This window comes from Lagopus muta, chromosome 4 (genome assembly GCF_023343835.1).
Source record: "Lagopus muta isolate bLagMut1 chromosome 4, bLagMut1 primary, whole genome shotgun sequence".
In the NCBI taxonomy this organism is placed as follows: Eukaryota; Metazoa; Chordata; class Aves; order Galliformes; family Phasianidae; genus Lagopus; species Lagopus muta.
This window is the reverse complement of record NC_064436.1, coordinates 6,407,948-6,425,581: the sequence shown is the minus strand read 5'-3', so window position 1 is coordinate 6,425,581 and position 17,634 is coordinate 6,407,948. Positions and strand designations below refer to the sequence as shown.

The following is a 17,634-nucleotide window of genomic DNA, read 5'->3' as shown; positions in this document are numbered from 1 at the left end:
CTGTACCAGCTAACTTAGCTCTTGGCAACTTTGAGCAGAACTCCGCAAGACAGGATCAGAAAAACCCTGCACTTTGCAGAAAGGTTGCATCTCTCTTACTGAAACAACTTTCATATCTTCTTTTGAGTAAACTACCATTGGCAATTCCAAGTAACAGGGTTGGTTTGTCAAAGATTTTTTTGCTTCCTCTGCCTCAAATGTTTCTAGCATACACAGAAGATAATTCAGCATTTTCTCCTTGTCTGATGTCAAGAAATAAATACAAGGTTGTTTACTATAAGAATGAGAAACAGTCGCCCACAAAGGTGTTGAAATTAAAAGCTGGAATACAGGAGAATGTAAGGAATTTAAAAATATTGCCTTGGGGCCCAAACAGACAAATAGCATGGAAGGTTAGAAAGGGACATTTACAAAGCTTCCCAAAGGCACTTTGCTCAGTTTCTGTGCAATACCTGCATTTTTGTCAACTTCTTTTAAAATGAAAATCTGACCGTCTTCAGAATGCCAGCTTCCTGAGCACATTTAGAACTCTTTCACAACCCCAAGTTTCCACCACTTCACAAAACACATTATTTGCTCACATTAAAAAACAAAAAAAGTTAATCTACTTAATGCAGAAGAGATTGCAACATTTGATTTACCAACACAGCACTGAAACACAGGAGGCCCTGTCCCTGCATGAGGGAACTGGTGTTTCAGCTTTAGTATCAACAGCCCCAAAGGGTTTATCAGCAATGTAAAAATTAGACAGTAACACTCTGTATGGTTCTAAAAGGTTTTACGCTTTGAATACAAGCATAAACAAACTTTGCTCGCTGTGATATGAAGATCAGTCTGTTTACTTACTGCACTAAGAAAAGCAGAGGGAATTCCACACATAAAGAAAAAAAGAAGAATTATATTGCCAAGAGCAAAGTCTTACTGAGCTTTGAAGGTGAGGAGTCTGAACATGATATAGGAGCAGCAAAGCCAGCAAGTGACTTTATAAGTTCATTCTTGATGAGCTCAGCATGAAGAAACATACCTTTAATCTCTGAAATACTTTGCAGCCTAGAATTGGGCTATGGGAAAAAACAGTAGCAAATGAGCAGGTTGCTGCATTTTTTTTTTGTGAAATTCTATCAAGGTTGTGACTTTATTTGAGCATATTTGGTTTTCATCAGGTTCAGGTGCTAAAGCCAAAACAATATCAGGACTGAAATTAAAACTGTTCTGTCAACTAAATTGAAAAAAACAAAGTAATCAGACACAGCCCTCTTATGTGAATTGCATTTAAAAAAAAAAAAAAAATAGCATCTGACATCCTACTACCTGATGAGAAAGTGTTTTAAGGCTTATTTCCTGTCACCTTCAGTATTTTGCAAATGTTCAGCTGCCTGTCAAATCATGTGGTTGATCTCGACATTTCTGTCACACACTGTTGTAGTCTGGTGTCACATAGATACCTTCTGCCAGGAGAGACTTCTCCTAAACTCCATTTGGAAGCAACACAATGTCTCCTGAGACTCTATCACTGCCTTGAAGTTCTTTTGGAACCAGCTTCATTTCTTTTAATGCTCTGACTTCCAAACAGCCCCGTGCCTACAGCAAAAAAGCAAAGACGTGTGCTAATTTTAGTCTTCTCTGTCGTACACGCTAATGTATGCATGCTGTGTGCACAGACTAAGTGACAACCTCCATTTGCTTTTTTTTTTTTTAATGTATCCTTCCATTTTTTCTTGCCTTCTCCTTGAAGCAGCTGGTTGGTCTTTTGAAAAGGCAACTAATCCTAGCCAAATTACAGTTTTCTTAACAGAAATGTTCCTTATTACAACAGAAGAGCTGAATAAGCCTGAAAAACACTACATTAACATTTATCTTTTGTGCAATGACAAGCTAGAGCTTGCACCTCACAATCACTTCAGCTAGAATGTAAAAGGTAAATGAATGGCCCAGCTATCGTGTGCCTTCTGCTGAGTGTAGCCCTACTAGAAGAGATTAGAATCCATTACGTATCACAAAACACAGCACCGCACTTCATGTTTCACACTGTTCAAATGAACGGTTTTAGCATGGAAGTAATGGTGCAGAATGCAAAACCAATCAACGTGTCTGGAGTTTATCAAGTCTGAACTGGTTCACAGGCATTTCTTCCACATACCTTGCATCACCACACTCCCTTTTGCTGTTCCTGCACCTTTGGGGAAGCCTTTCTTTCTGCCATCTGCAGCCTCTCCATCTGCAGGTCTACAGGCTTTGGCTTCCTCATTTCCATACCTACACACTAAGTGCTGTCAAATGCACCAAGCTCTATCCATCCCTGTTCCCATCCTCTCCACGTCCTCCCTTGTGAAATGGTGCTCTGTGGGGAGTTCCTTCCACCTCCCTCCAGGCCCACCCCACTCCTTGCCTCAGCCTGGACCAGATCTCCTGCTCTCCTGGGCTCTGGTGCCACCCCGCAAAACCCATTTCCAGCAGTACCTGACCACTTCTGAAAGCATGGCAGAAAAATCCATCTGTGAAAGTTCATTAACACTTCATTCCACTGAGAGCCACTACTGATTTCAGGAGGGAACTAACACCTAAATAAGGCGTTACTTCAGAGGAACGTGGCCAGATTTTCTTCTGAATTGCAAAGCTCTACAATGTCTTCAATGGCAAGGGATGCTTAATCGTTTTTTTAATCTAATCAGTTGACATAAGCAAAATCTCTCTTTTTTTACTACTCATTTTCAAATTAATACTCATTACTCCATGGACAAAGGCAAGGAGAGTAACACAAAGGGTCCATGAAGCAGAACCGGGTGTTTCAGCACAGACACGAAAGGATTTGCCACTCTGCATTCAAATGCAGTTATTCATATAAAAGAGGTTTGTTAGATTTCATTTTGAACATTATAGGCGAACAAGAGTTAGAAACGCTAAGAAATTAGGCCTACACTGAAGAGACAACCTGCTCACTCACACTATTTTACCACAGAAGCACTGCCAGAATTTTAATCCACAGAGGTCTGCTTACACAACTTCTCTACTCCACTTGCATTGCTGACATGGTATTATTTCTTGGTAACAACAAACAGGACCAATTTCACAACCCCACAGACATAAGAGATATTTTAACTATTCACATGAATTGTCTTTCAGTAACTTTATTTGAGTTCAGTACAGAAAGTAAAAGAGATTCAGGAATAACAAGCCAATCATTACTAAGGTGTTCCAACACACATTATATCACATCTCTTTCTACAGACTATTTCATCTGGTAATCTTCAACCATCTTTTTTTTGTATTTGATAGATACTGCCTCAAAATGGTGCATTAGGTATCACGTACAGAAAGCCTCTCCTTAGAAGCAGCCCTCTTTTTCAAAATATACACATTTACTATTCCAAACAGCAGTTTAACACCAACTCTAACCTATGGTCAGTCAAGCTTCTCTAAAAGTCCTTTGTCTCTCCAAAAGTGACAAGAACTTGAAAGCCTTCCACAAAATAAAGTCCAAAATAAGCCCTGAACCTATATCACAACTTATCAGCCTCTGTATCTATGAAAAACAAATTTATACAAGTTCTGCGCTTTTTTAAGACAACTTAAAAAACTTTTCCAATTTGCCTATGATAGAAACACAATCATTCCCTTCTCCAGCTCAATGAAAATTACAATTTTTCCTCCCCTAACAAAGGCAGATTCAAACATAATACCACTAGCTGTTTCAGATCTACTGGTAGTTTTCATGTCTTTCATGCCATAAATGAAAATCTCACTAAATACAATGATTTCAATCAAGTAGCTACATACATAATAAAGCTGTGCAAGTAGAACATTTCTTTTTTTTTCATTTTGGAGAAGTCTTCAAGTGCAAGAACTGCATTACTTATTGATGGAAATAAAATGGAAAACATGCTCCAACAATCAACATAATGATACTCATTCACTGAAAACAGAGCAGAGTTGGCTAAGAGTATTGCCTCTGAAAAAGTACAGGCTAAAGCCACAAAGTCTTCAGCATCCAGTGTTTTTCCTCTGTGAACCCACTCCCACTCTAAATGACTTGCTAACATTGATAAAACATTGTCAACCTAAAGAAGATTTCAGTCCTCTGATTATCAGATGTGACACACGCCATGATCTCCAGGTTTTCTTTCAAACAATTAAAATATCTCCTATTACAGCCAGGTTAACTGTACTACAAAGTTTATTTCATGACAGCCAGATCTTTCCCCCCCCCTCCCCCCCCCAAACCTGCCTTCTAAGGATAGTAAAACTGCTCAGATAAAATAGTAACAAGTTCCAACTAGATATCAAACTCTGTTGTAGGAAACAGAAAGCTCTTCCAGTGGGCTAAGACCATGCACTTGGGCATTGCTACTTCTTGAGCAATTTGAACTTCTACAACTTTAAGGAGCCTGTAAAGTTCTACTGCTTAAGCACCCCTGGGCTTTAAGACTCTGTAGTAAGCAACATTAACAACCATCTACTTACTTTAACAGGGAACACAGAATAATTATGTCCCACAAATAAATTCCAAAGAACAACTTAGAATATGTACAACTCTCTCATTTAGATAAAAAGTACTTAAATTATGTGGCTCAGTTGTAATGCATTATAATGGAAAGCACAGCTCTGGAGCCAAGAGTTAAGGATCAGATAGGACAATGAAAGGCTGACGGCTCTTTCTCTCTCAACTACTCGTACTACTAACAATTTAGTATTTCATTTGGAAAATAGATGCTGTCAGTGCTGCCTTTGAGGTCTCTGATCTAGGCTCTAGCATGGTCAGATGCAAGACGACTCCTTGAGCAGATTGCTCAAATTGACTGAAACTCCACAACCTGTTAGTGAATTCTTGTCCCTGGTTTGATCACACTAGTAGAACAGCTTGCAGTCCCGCCGCTACCAGAGCTGGCTTTTCTCAGATTTTACATGAGATTCTACCTGATCTACACAGAATCAAGCCAACAAACCACAAACATACATAAAAGCCCAACTACAATAATTAACACTTGGTAATTGTTTCACTCAACACCCTTGTGTGAATCGCTATTGATACAGAAATGCTGTAGAGAACAAAAAGCCTTGAATAGACATTCTTGTAGATGTATGCATAATCAATGAATATTAAGATATTATAGTTAGAAAATAAAGAAGAGAGTTTGGCAAAGCAGATTGTGATAACAAAAAGAGATTAGATAGAAAGCTTACCTGTATCCTGGGCTCACTTACAAAACCCCAACAGAGCAGATCTCCAGAAGAGATCCTTCCCCACTGGTAGCCAGCTCTTAAACAGGTCTAGGAATTGCCTTCACCTGTGCTCCTCTGGCTGACTCACGGCTCACCTCAGGTGATCAATCAGAGGTTCAGGCCTGACTCAGCAGTTCCCATACAGTGTAACACTTGCACATGGTATGACAACAGAGGTATGAAGCCAACATACATGCAGTTGTCACTTACATTAAACTATCTTGCAAAAGAAGCACTCTTCAATGCCCCCAACTAGCTCCAAGTGAAACAACTTGCATGCAGTGTAACTCCTGCATTCCTACTAACTGTTCTCCCTCTCAAGTTCTGTTGACACCCAAATCATTCTCATCCTTCATTCAACTCAGTTCTGTCTTTCTACCAAGGCTGAGGTTTAGCATTTGAACTGATCAGCTCCAGGAAGTACAGTACTGAAATGCCAATGAAGCAGTCCATCCAAAATTTGCTGACTTTAACAGAGCTGGTCATTAGGACATCACAAACCAAGGTTCAGGCAGTCCTTCACGTACTCATATATCTTCTCAGTAGCTCTAACCCATTCTTCATCATTGCCTTCTGATTACATAAACCTGTAATCTGTATTAATCACAATGGCTTTCTCTCACTTGTTACAGAAGACTAGTTTGGCTCTGCTTTCAATTTTCCCAGCTGTGGGGAACTAGCTCTTTTGACTTAACAAATTAGGAATTGCTTATACTGCATAGAGTTTACCATCTTCATAAGCAACCACTTCTTGTCTTGAACTTCATTACGACAGACAAAAATGACTGAGGTCCCAGACTAGGAAGTTATATTTCAATCACATCTTCTATAATTCACTATAATCTGTGAAGAAAAATAATTACCAATATTATTAAGAAACTAAAATTAAGTTAATGCAAGCTGCATAAGGTCTTCAGAATAAGACTATTATCCTGAAAAATTTCAGTTTAATTTCCTTTATATTACAGAGTGTTTTTGTTAACTATTTAAAGAGTTGACAGCTAATTACATATAATCTCTCTGTTCTCTTCTTTCTTCAAATACTATTTAAGATGTTCTCAAATTTCCCAACACATTAAATTCTCTCAAATACAAGGTTAAGCTGATCTTATTTCTTAATATATATATGTATCAGTTATGAATTCTGGAGGAGACAGGAGCCAGCCTGTAAGAATACAGTCTACTCCTAAATGCTTTAACAATGCTTACAATCCAACAAGCTGCTCTTCACAGCTATCTGCAGGCAATCCCTCTGTTCTCTATATTAGTAACAAACCCTGAGACAGTATTTAGGAAGTTAGGGTTTGTCAGGTCACAATGGTCTGATCACCAGACCACTAACATTAACGTTGCTGTTATCATTGCTGTACTGCAAAATAAGTTTTCTTCATGAAAAGAGAAGGATCCAGTCACACCAGCACAAGCTCTGCAGCGTTTATACAGAAGCAGCACGTGAGTAAATGCAAACCCTGCAAATGAATTACAGAAGCATAAGAAAATCAGCACATTACTCCAGTTTCTGTCAGTTTCACTCTTTCTATTTTAATATTTATTTCAATACGGTGGGCTGTTATTTAAATACACACACTGGTGTATTCACAAATAAAGATAAAATTCTTCTAGCTGGGGGGGGGGGGAAGCAGTTTCAAAATCTGTTACCTCCAAATGTGATTTTTTTCCTTTTCTTGAGGCATGAGTTTGGAGGCCCCTCCAACTCTATTCCGAACGTTTGAGCTGCTGGTAAGGGAGGCTGAGTCTTTAATGTCTCTTAAGTGAGACTGGGAGCACACGACAGAAACCACACACTAGCAAATGTATTCAAAGCACGCTTTGTCTCCTCTTCAGGAAAACTCCAATCTTCCCTATTAATAGCCTTAAATGAGTTTTCAGTGGATCCATTAACAGTCTATTTGTAATTATGAAAGGCCAAAGGAATAGCCTAATGTGATAACAGTCCTAACACAGGAATCCTTTTCTAAAACTGTGTGTCTTTCCACATGAAAATCCATCTTTCAGTTTCTCAGATTCAGCTCTCAAACTTCGCAGACTGAAGAGAAAATTTAAATGCAAAGAGTACACCAGGGATTTTCCCATTAAACACAACTTAAAATGCAAAAGCAAGGTTGTTGCAGCTTTTTTTGCAAAGTGTCATAGAAAATATGAACACTGAAGGTATTTTTTAAGTGTGTTGATTATCTATCAAATTCTTGATAGTAAAAACATGAAGGTTAAAGAAAGCCCATACAGAATTAAACCAAAATAACTTCTAAAGCATGTCTTCATTTTTCATTAACAAGTTTCTCAAGGACCCCAAGAAAAGTCTTTCCTTAGGCATATGAAGGCATTTTCTTCTTAGGCAGCAGCATGACCATCCTGCAGCACAAACAGCAACACGATGTCCTCCAGTCCTCCTTACACTACTATGAAATGTCTAGGAGTTCATTTAATAGCTTTGTGAGCATAAACACAGCATTGGCTTAAACGGCCTCTGCAGATAGACAGCTAACTAGTTGCAAGTAAAAGCCTTCCCAGATGTGTAACAGAAAGTACAATTTGGTTTCCTCAATTCTCCTTGCAGCTGATGCAAGCTTGTGTGAAATGCTATTTAATTACAAGAAGTCACTAAAAAATATTCCTTACCAATTCAATGTACATCTGTAACACTGACCCCAAAACTAACCAAGCACAACTCTTCTGTTTAAACTCCATGTCTTTGATCCCTGTACAGAGGTTGGCGTAAAAACATATCTGAAGCAACCACATTTTACAAATCAGCGTTGTTGTAACGACAAATCAGAACGTATTTCAAAAGCATGTTCTTCATTTTCTTTTAAAACGTTAAGGACAATAATAATAAAAGCCACACATACTTCAGGAACTTGTTGTAAACAATGACTGTTATTATTAACATGTGCTGTAAGCATGAGCTGGAGTATAAAGCTTAATAACGTGGATGAAAATTCCACGCTCCGATCATGACTTTATGAAAAATTCCAATTTGTTTGAGACGTTCCATGCTTGCTGTTGAGCCAAAAGCAATTTTTAGCTTGGTTACATTTGAAAAGGAATCCCTGCTGCCTTGGCCGGCTCTGCTCCTCTCTCCGCTGAGCTGCATTAAAGCAAGCAGGCATGCAGAAGGGCCGAGCGCCGTGCTCATGCCATGCTCCCTGTGGCTGCTGGCTCTGTGGTGCCGACACGCACGGCTGGGCACCAGTCACAGGTATCTCTTCTCCAACTTGCTGGCAAGGGATGAGTGATAAGGAATGCCAGCAGAGTCAAAATACTGCGGTAGCAGCTAACGCAGGACACGAAGAGGCATCAGAATTTACCACAGCGTTGGTACGAGCAAATCTCTTAACCAGAGGAGACTGAAAGTTTAAATGCCTTTCCAGATAGTCACGTGTGTACAAACTGAAGAAATAACATCGATGGCTAAGAATAAGAGTAGTGCTTTCTTTTATTCACCTTCAGCAATGTGCCTGCTGTGGCTTGTCATTAGCTAACAGTCAACATACTGAACAAAAAGCCAACCAGGAAGTAAATGGAAAATTGCTCTAAAGCATTCGGGCAGGGTATCAAAGAGACAACTACAGCACACCTGGAGATTGACAAAAGCACCAGCTGGGGGACTGCGGCTCACCCCGTCTCTCTTAGAGAAGGACGTGCTGCTGGACACAGCAGGTTCACTCAGGGAAGCTCCCAGAATTATACTGGGACTGTATTAGAGCTGGGAGGAGGGCAGGAGCAGTCCCCAACGCATAAGGCTACCACCAAAATTCAGGCCATTCTGTTGCAGAGCAGTAACTGCTTCACTACTGCCTGAATGAATAAACGGCGCTTCTCCTGTCTTACAGTAGAACTCATTTACCACAAAAAAATGAAGCCAATCTCAACTCGCAACGTGTAACATGGTGACCATTTTGAACAAGGACTTCTGACACACTGCTCAGACTGGGAGACCTGCAGAGTTCCAAGGGGCCCAGCAGCCCCACAGGTCACTCCTTACTCATTCTGCTTTCAGAACAGATGAGGACAACTTGTTATCCTGCCACGTAAAAGCTCACCTCCTGGCACAGAATACATCAAACTGACTTCTTGTAATGCTTTCGAAAGCAGTACTGAAGTCATTCCACAGAAATCATTTACTGCTTCTTCTGAATTGTTACGTTCCATCACATCAACATGCAGTCAGAGAAGCAGATTTACGTCTCAAAAATACCAGACAGACTGTAATGACCTTATCTAACCAATCATTTTTCATCATACCAGTGAACTTCAAGAACAAGTACAGAAAAAAAAAACCTGCGTTTAGAATCTTACATAAAACATATACTGAAATGCCACTTGAAAGAAAGCCTCGCATCAAAATGAGAAAGACTGAAGATCCCAACCCAGTTTCTCTTCAAAGGAGTCGAACTCCATCACATCATGCAGTGATGATCTAGATTTTCCAAAAGATATACAGCTTGTGCTTTGGAACACAGAATGTACTGAGCTGCTTTATGTAAGCACAATGATCACATCTCACCTTAAAAGATCATTTCAGTGATACCTTCTTATGCTTCACATTGCATTAACAAAAGTTCTACTAAAAAGCCTATTGAAAATGTGGGTTTTTTTTCTTCCTGGAATTATTACACCCAAGTCAGCCTAGTTAAACAAGGACTGAAGGTTGAATTATTGAGCCTTGTTTTATTGTATACAGAAATGAAGTCACGCTAATATATCTATTACTATTATATTTTCCCAACTTTAATCCTCTGAGATTACACCAACCAAACACACAGTCAAAAGAAAAATGACTCAGAATAACTTTGAATATAGCTGGCCTGCATAACACAAAAACGAACAAACATCCACCAGCCAGCCTATCAACATGTTGATTTCTAGTCTTGTTTATTTTTATACACTCACAGTAATCAATGTCAAACAATTTGATTTTTTCCCCTAAGAGTTTTAAAACTCTACTAACAAGCAAAAAGATGCTGCTTCCATGGCTATTTGGTGTGCAGTAGAAGAAAAATGTTATCCATATGTAATTCCATTTCAGAGGCTGTAAAATCACAGTAAATGCAAGTACAGGCCTAACTTTCTTTTTTCCCCGATCATCCCCTAGCAGTTAACGTCTTTAAGGGTTAAGGTCAGGGTTTTCTCTCTCTCCTATCTTCAATTTCATCCTCTAATCATCTTAATATTAACAGCTCCTTTCAATGTCTTCTAGCAAGAACAGCTTTTCTTGGCATCCTGTCCTGATAAAGCTTCCAAAAAAGCAGTATAATGAAAAAGATACTGTTAAACTTCTAAAACTGTTTGTGTAGCCCTCTACATTTTAATGGTGTGGATCAAGACCTCTTTATTTTTTCCTGCTGCATTTGCCAAACAAATTCTTAAGGCAAAGATAACACAGTTCTGAATCGTTCTCTCTCCAAACATTAGCTGATCCCTACTGCAGCTCATTCACTACTGCCCGGTTATTACTTCAATCCTTTGAAAGTTCACTTGTTTCCATCAGATCAAACCAAGTGGAGTGGGAAAGAATTCTAAGTGGTTTCTGTGAGCCTGGAACAAGATGCCTCTGAGAAGGCAAGTATCCCATGCTCAGGCCTATGCTCTCCCACATTACCTGAGCAAATGCACTCCTCAGGGAGTTCAGCAATTCCTCTGATGAAGTGACGGTCATTCATCCCTTTCAGAAGCATCAGTTCATTTTTGTTTGATTCAACAATGAAGCACCCATGATAGAGCCAAGGAAATCTGGACTAGGAACAGAGAAAGCTTTAGGCCAATCAGCATCTTAATGCATTTCACCAGAAAGCCTCTCGAATACAGAACTTAATCCAACACCCAAGTAAAGAAATGAAGGGCAGGTATAGTATGGCAAATTAGAGAGTGAAGGTAAGAGAGGCACTGCCCTATCTAGATTAAGAGATCTCTCCTGAAAGGTAATACACCATTTTGTATTTAAGAGGAAAGCCATAACATTGCAACAAAAATAAGCATTTGAATCTAATGTCAACTTCTCCCATTTGCCCGAGGAAGCCTGAAATACAAATCATTGTCAGGGGTCAGACTGCTGCAGGATCTCAGTAGCTCTCCTTATCCAACCTATTTTTAACCAAAGGCGTTTTTAAAAATATAGCAAAATCCATATGATGCCAACCTTAGCTTCAGCTTCTAGACAACAACAAAAAAAGTAATAAGCCGTAACTTCCCCTCGCAAGATGGACAAGTAGTGCAGACTGTTCTTTACTACTGGTGTTTACACTGGGATCCGAAGATAAAAAGCATTTCAGTTCAAAACAAAGCAACTCCTCCAACAATAGCCTCAGTGGTTCTTTAGTGGAACTTGCACTTAGGCACAAGGTAACTCCTCTACAGGCTCTTCCTCTCAACTGCAGTTTATGTTAAAATCACTAGTACGAGAGACATGTCCTCAGTCAGAAACGTTGACCTGAGAGAGCATGAAGAACTTTACCTTATCCCTCTGAAGTGTAATCTTCAACTACACGATTGCTGTTTTAGATTTTAAAGAAGAGACTATTATATCCTTTTCTTATAGGGGATGGGTTGTCTTAAGTCTCCGAGTCCTATTCATTCGACTAATGCCAAATACTAATCCTTAGTTTACCTTACTAAGGTTTTAATTATGCTAAGCAAAATCTTGTTACTTATAAAAATTCATAAATGCTTTGATGAGATGAGGGAGTGAAGTGACTTTCTTTGCACACAAGGAAGCAAAAAGCCAACAACACAAGCCCTAGCTCCTTTCTGGTGACTTGTTCTGTTCCTTTCTCTTCCAACTCTCCTTTCCAGGATACAGAAAGTGTTCTACGAGTTGCTGAAGCACTCAATGCACAGGTAGCAGACACGGCTGCACAAAGACACACACGTTTTTCCAAATGGGAAACTGCTGAGTGCTTTTGAATTGATACCATGTTACCTGTTAGCACCTTGATTTGTTGACTGGAGAAATGCGAGACATCATGCGACTTCAAAAGGAACACCTGAAGCCCTCAGCTGGACACTAAGAGACCACATATTATACCTACAAGTAAAGATGAAGCACAATTTCCCTTTCCAAAGTGTCATAAGCAAAAATATGAGAGAAGTATTTATCTAGAATGCTTGAATTGGGATTTGGATGGGTCTCACTTTAAGCAGCATGGTTTTTATCAACCTCTAATTTCCATGGCTTGTTAGATTCAGTCTTTTCTGATAACAGAGGCAAAAGTATTGGCCTTTGGAGGAAAGAAACTCCTTCCCTGCATTTTTGACTCGCAGCCTCTTCCTGGCCCTGCTGGCTAAGCAGACCAGCTAAATAACAATTGAAATAGTCCTGGGGGAGGGAGGGTTTACAAATATACACATGATTAAACTAACTGCAACACAAATTTTTATAACAAAGCATCATTTATATCCGTAGACGTGCATCAGATTACAGAATTCATCCCTTACTTTAAGACCTATGACATTTATACACTCCTGATTTAAACTGTACTTTTAGTTAGCTGTAGATTATCTGATATAAATACGAGAATTGCCCAGAGGAAACTGGCTGGAGTATTCATTTTTACCCATTTATAATGTGTTTATTGTCAGTCTGTACCTTTCCCTTCCCCTACCAAGATTCTTCACTCCTCTCATGGACAATCTCATTTTTACCTTCCTCAAAATGGAGAGAGGATAACTGAGACTGAATTGATTGGCCTTAAATGCCACTGTCACCTGTCCTTCATTAGTACAGACTCAAGTGTAATCTCAATTATAAACATTAAGTACAAAATGATAAAAATTTTTAACTGTGGTACACTTTCATGCTGATTAAATGAAAAGTGAATGTCCCTATTTCTCCCTTCATCCTCCACATTCTTTTTTTAAAGCAAAGACCACTGAAAAACTGTACTCTGCAAATGTATTTCCTGATGTTCAATAGCAAAAAAGAAATCTACTCAGTTAATATTATAAAAAAAGCTCTTTCAAATGAGCCACTTACATTCATTGTGCCAAAAACTCTCCTATTCTGAGAGTACTCTGAAGTCTGACTCACTGATTACAGTATTTGAGGCAGGCAACTGAAAATGGAAAAGTTAATGCCTATCAGCTAGCTATTTTCTATATACTGTTTGCATATTTGCATTTCAAAGGATCTATGAATTAGAAATCAGCTACCTCCAGATGCACAGTGAGACTCCAGTTACACCAAAAAAAGAGACAAATTATGACAGGAAATCCAAGAAAAAACCACCAGCATCTCAACAGCATTTAATGCAATAGTTCCTGACTACATTAAGACAGCTTGTAAAAGGCTTTTTAAATTCACAAGTGACCATTTAAAAAACACACCTTTACACCCATGGCAATGCTTACAGACTCATCTTCAAATCTGCCTGTTACCACAGTGGTAGTCAGCATCCCTACTATAGCAGGTTTTATGCAGTTAATATACTTCTACTCAGACCAAAAAAAAAAAAAAAAAAGAACAGAAAAAAAAAGAAGAAAGAAAGAAAAGGAAAAAAATCAATTATTTTTCTGTTTCTCTAAGCTTGTGGGCAAATATCAGATCAGTTTAGAAGTCAGCCAGGGTTACTAAAGTCACACTAAACATTTATCACGAGGGGAAAAAGCATTAGTACTCATTCATATTTCTGCACAAACTATTTCACTGGTAGCTTGATAACAAAAGCAGAACAGAAGCTTTCTGCAATAAAAACTTACTACGCAATCTTAACACAAAGCAGTTTGGACACAGCCAAAAAGGGACTACTTTAACACACGGCTTAGAAAACACGTGATTCTCCAATCCGGTCCCTCAAAGCCTAATTAGAGAAATGAATGCACACTGTCAGAAGATAACTAACTTCCTCCGGAATAGGTGCAAGTTTTGCAGCTATGCAAAACGCCTCTACTTTTAGAAAGAAGCACTTTGAGAATGCTCAAGATTAGAGTTTGTTTTGTTTTCCCTGAATGTTTGTTATAGGGAATATAGGCTGTTGAGAAGAAATATGCTTTTTGTTGGCCCTCTGTTTTCCCAGCAGACAATAGCTGCTACTGTCCAGCGTTTAAATGACCTCTGCCTTGCCCTCCTACTTTGTTTCCCTTAGGAATGTCATTCATCCCTCTGTAGCACATTGCAACTCATTATTGCCTTAGTTTTTCCTGCCACTTTTGTTCAAGTCTTTACAAGAGCACACATACACTCTCAGTTGAAGGCAAAAAGAAAAAAGGAAAAAAAACAGAGAGAGAAGGAAATGGTTAGGACCTGAGAGAGAGCTCCCAGACAATTTTTCAAGTTCTATTACAGTGTAATTGCACTGTTTTTAACACTAACTTGACCCAAAAGCACGTGCAGTTAGTGACTTAGTAAACTAAGCGTAGACAACAACATCTCATCACGCATTACTTGATAACGGAAAAGGAGTTGTCATCCCAGATCAATCCACAGACGTCCTTCATACAATGAAGACCTTTCCTTAGGAATCTTAGTAAGTAGAGGCATAACCCTTGCCTGCACTAGTAGTTTTCACTCAATATTTGCACTGTTCTGATGCTCCTTCTGAAGCCAGAGGACAAAGGCAGACCTCCCACCTCCTCACTCGCTCATGCAGCTGAGCCAGCATTAGCAGACTGATCAGAGATAGACCATGTTTCTTTGAAAATGTCTCTGAAAAAGTACCTGAAAAAGCTTGTTTCATCTTTAGAGCTGAAAAACAAAAGAGCCACTCCATTTCCTCAACTAGCATATAACAATGGCATTTCTACATCCTGCAGTACACACTAACAATTTTCCCTGACCACAGCTCTTTGCCTAAGAGCAGTGAAGACATCAGCAATAAAAAATGGAAGCATCCAAAGATTGCTGGAGCGTGGCAGCTGCAGAAGTTCAACATTTTATGCTCCTGACAATTTCTGCATATGCAAACATACCTTGGTAATTGAGCCTAACTCTCAGAAATATAAGCAGCAATACGCAGAGTGAAATAAGCATAGTGAATAACCCTTGGTAACAATAAGCATTACAAGCAAACAGTTATGAATAACTTGCTGTTACAAAAATGATACAAAACATTGCTATTAACAAGGCAACGCTGTTCACATTGACAGCTGTTCAATGAGAAAGGCCCAATTTACATCTCTGTAGGAAAACAACAAGGGGTGTTGTCGAAGGATGTAGATGAGCAGACGCTGGGTAGCCAAAATTGCAACTATCTACTGTGAACCAGCAACCCTGGAGGGAGAAATGTTTCTGTTCCTTTTCTTCTAGCTCACCAGATATTTCTCCCTGTGCCTGCGGCACGTGCTAGCAAGGAAAATGAAGTCTCTGTTTCCCCCTTTTCCTTCTATTTGTAGCCCTACAGTTCCAAAAGCTTGAAATGCTGTGCCATGAAAACCACCATTAGGAAGAGCAAAACAAGGCACCAAGTCATACACACAGAAAGGTGCTGCCAGTTCTGCTCTTCTACCACAGGGCAACCAACACCAGCGCCAGCCAGGAGAAAGGGCACCGCTTCCCACTGCTATGCAGGCACGTGAACCACTGTCCTCAGGGGAAAATAATTAAATAGCCTCCTACATACTCCTGAAAATGTCATCAAGCTCAGAGGAGGAGCAAACAGCCTCACATGTTCATCTCCCTGCGGCCAAGCAGGGCACAGAGCTGCTCCTCCTCCAGCTCTCTTGCATATGGATTAAGGTTCTAACAAACAAGAAAGATCAAAACACACGTACATCCGAAGTATTAACAACCCTTTTAAAAGAAGGCATAATGAAAGTAATTAAGGACCCCATGAGAAAAAGGCTAAAGACAAGACTCTGTGCTAGTTCAACTGCAATTTTCTGAAGTGAATATGCAACCATTAGTAAAGCAGCAGACACACACCGCGTTCCCATTTACTGAATGGATAAAAGAGTACTTAAACATCAATAAAGTCATTCACAAACGCAGCACATTATAGAGTTAATCTAATTTATGCTACAAAAATATCTGATTTATATTGCTATAATCCACAGGGGTTTTGTAACCAATTTTGCCAAGAGTTGCACGTGTTCTTTTAATACCCTGCTCGCCATTGGGAAATTTCTATTTATTCTGTTTCATCACTACAATGAATTCCATTTCAACAAGCATGTACACAGAATGGCTGAACACATTTGCAAGTAAGCAACTATAATTTCTCGTGTTACAGAGCTCAAGAGCAAGATGTATCATCTGAAAAACACCACACAGTATTCTAAAGCAAACACCATCAATACGCAGCACTTCTATGTTTGAGATTTCTTATCTCTTACAATCAAAGATCAAAATGCGCTAGAAACAAAACAGTAGGTATTAAGTATTTATCGTTTAATTATTTAGCAGGAAAGAATGCACATTTTGTGTATTTAATAAATGACACACCATGGATTTCAGCAAGCTTTCTGCAGATTAACAAAACTGAGAGATATAACAGCATAAACTAAAGGAAAGGCACAACTTCTCTGACGTACAATCCAGGGCTAAAATGATTTCTGCACCTCCACCCCCTGCAATCAGGTGTACAAGGCAAACAATGAATAACGTTTTTAAAACATCAGTGTGACACCTTTTCATGCTGCCTCATTTTACACTGGAAGAACTGAAGATGAATTCAATGCCTCTAGAAGACATCACTACAGCAAACAAGACGTCACTGCCTCTATTTCCTACCCTACTTTCCAGCACTGGGTTATTGTCCCTTTGGCAAGGACAACAGGAAAAACCTGCATGCCAGTTCATTGGCAGGCCCAGCTCATAACCTGCAGATTAGCCTCAACTGACTGTGTCAGCAACCTTCAGCAGAAGGCAGGAGTGATAACAGCTGAAATTGCCTCAGATAAACCTGTCAAAGATCCCGACTCAGCTCACGTACCGACTAAGAGACTTGTCCAGCATCACATATTCACAGCTTAAGAGCTGCAACTTCACAGTATCTTCGTTAGCCTTATCTGCAAGATACTGCTCATTAGCACACTTTATTACCGAGGGCAAAAGATGAAGTTTTTGAATTCATCCTCTACTTTTCCAATTTTTTAAGTGCTTCCATTTTTCCATTCCATCACGTACAACTTTGACCAAGAAAAAATTACAAAAAAACTACAAAAAAAAAAAAAACAAAACAACAAAAAAAAACTTAGTATTCTAGATAAACTGCTATCTCTTACCAAACCATTTTTTTTCTTATTCATACGCCGTCATATGTTTTGTGCAGACGGGCTAGGGAACAACCTTGATGGCTTGAATCTGAATTGAAACTCTGAAGTTGTGATACAAGGTCATCTCTTTCTCTCCACAGTAATGTTTCCTTTGTCTTTCTTTTCAAAAACAGGAGTCAATCAGTGTAAGGGAAGGAAACTGAGAAATAAAAGGCCCAAAAGAAGCAATAGCTTTAGCTGAAAACA

General features: G+C 39.2%; 1 protein-coding gene across 2 annotated transcripts in view; it reads right to left on the bottom strand.

The window, feature by feature from the left end:
• Positions 1 to 17,634, bottom strand: part of SH3RF1 (SH3 domain containing ring finger 1) — a 72,453-nt gene that overhangs the window by 35,021 nt on the left and 19,798 nt on the right. Inside the window, exon 1 of one of the 2 annotated variants that reach the window (XM_048941276.1) lies at positions 1,446 to 1,581. The exons of the other annotated variant lie outside the window; for it this stretch is intronic. Within the exon in view, the coding sequence (XP_048797233.1) occupies positions 1,446 to 1,478 (33 nt within the window). The 5' untranslated portion in view covers positions 1,479 to 1,581. Of the gene's footprint in view, positions 1 to 1,445; positions 1,582 to 17,634 lie in introns of those variants that run through there. 2 annotated transcript variants of the gene reach the window in all.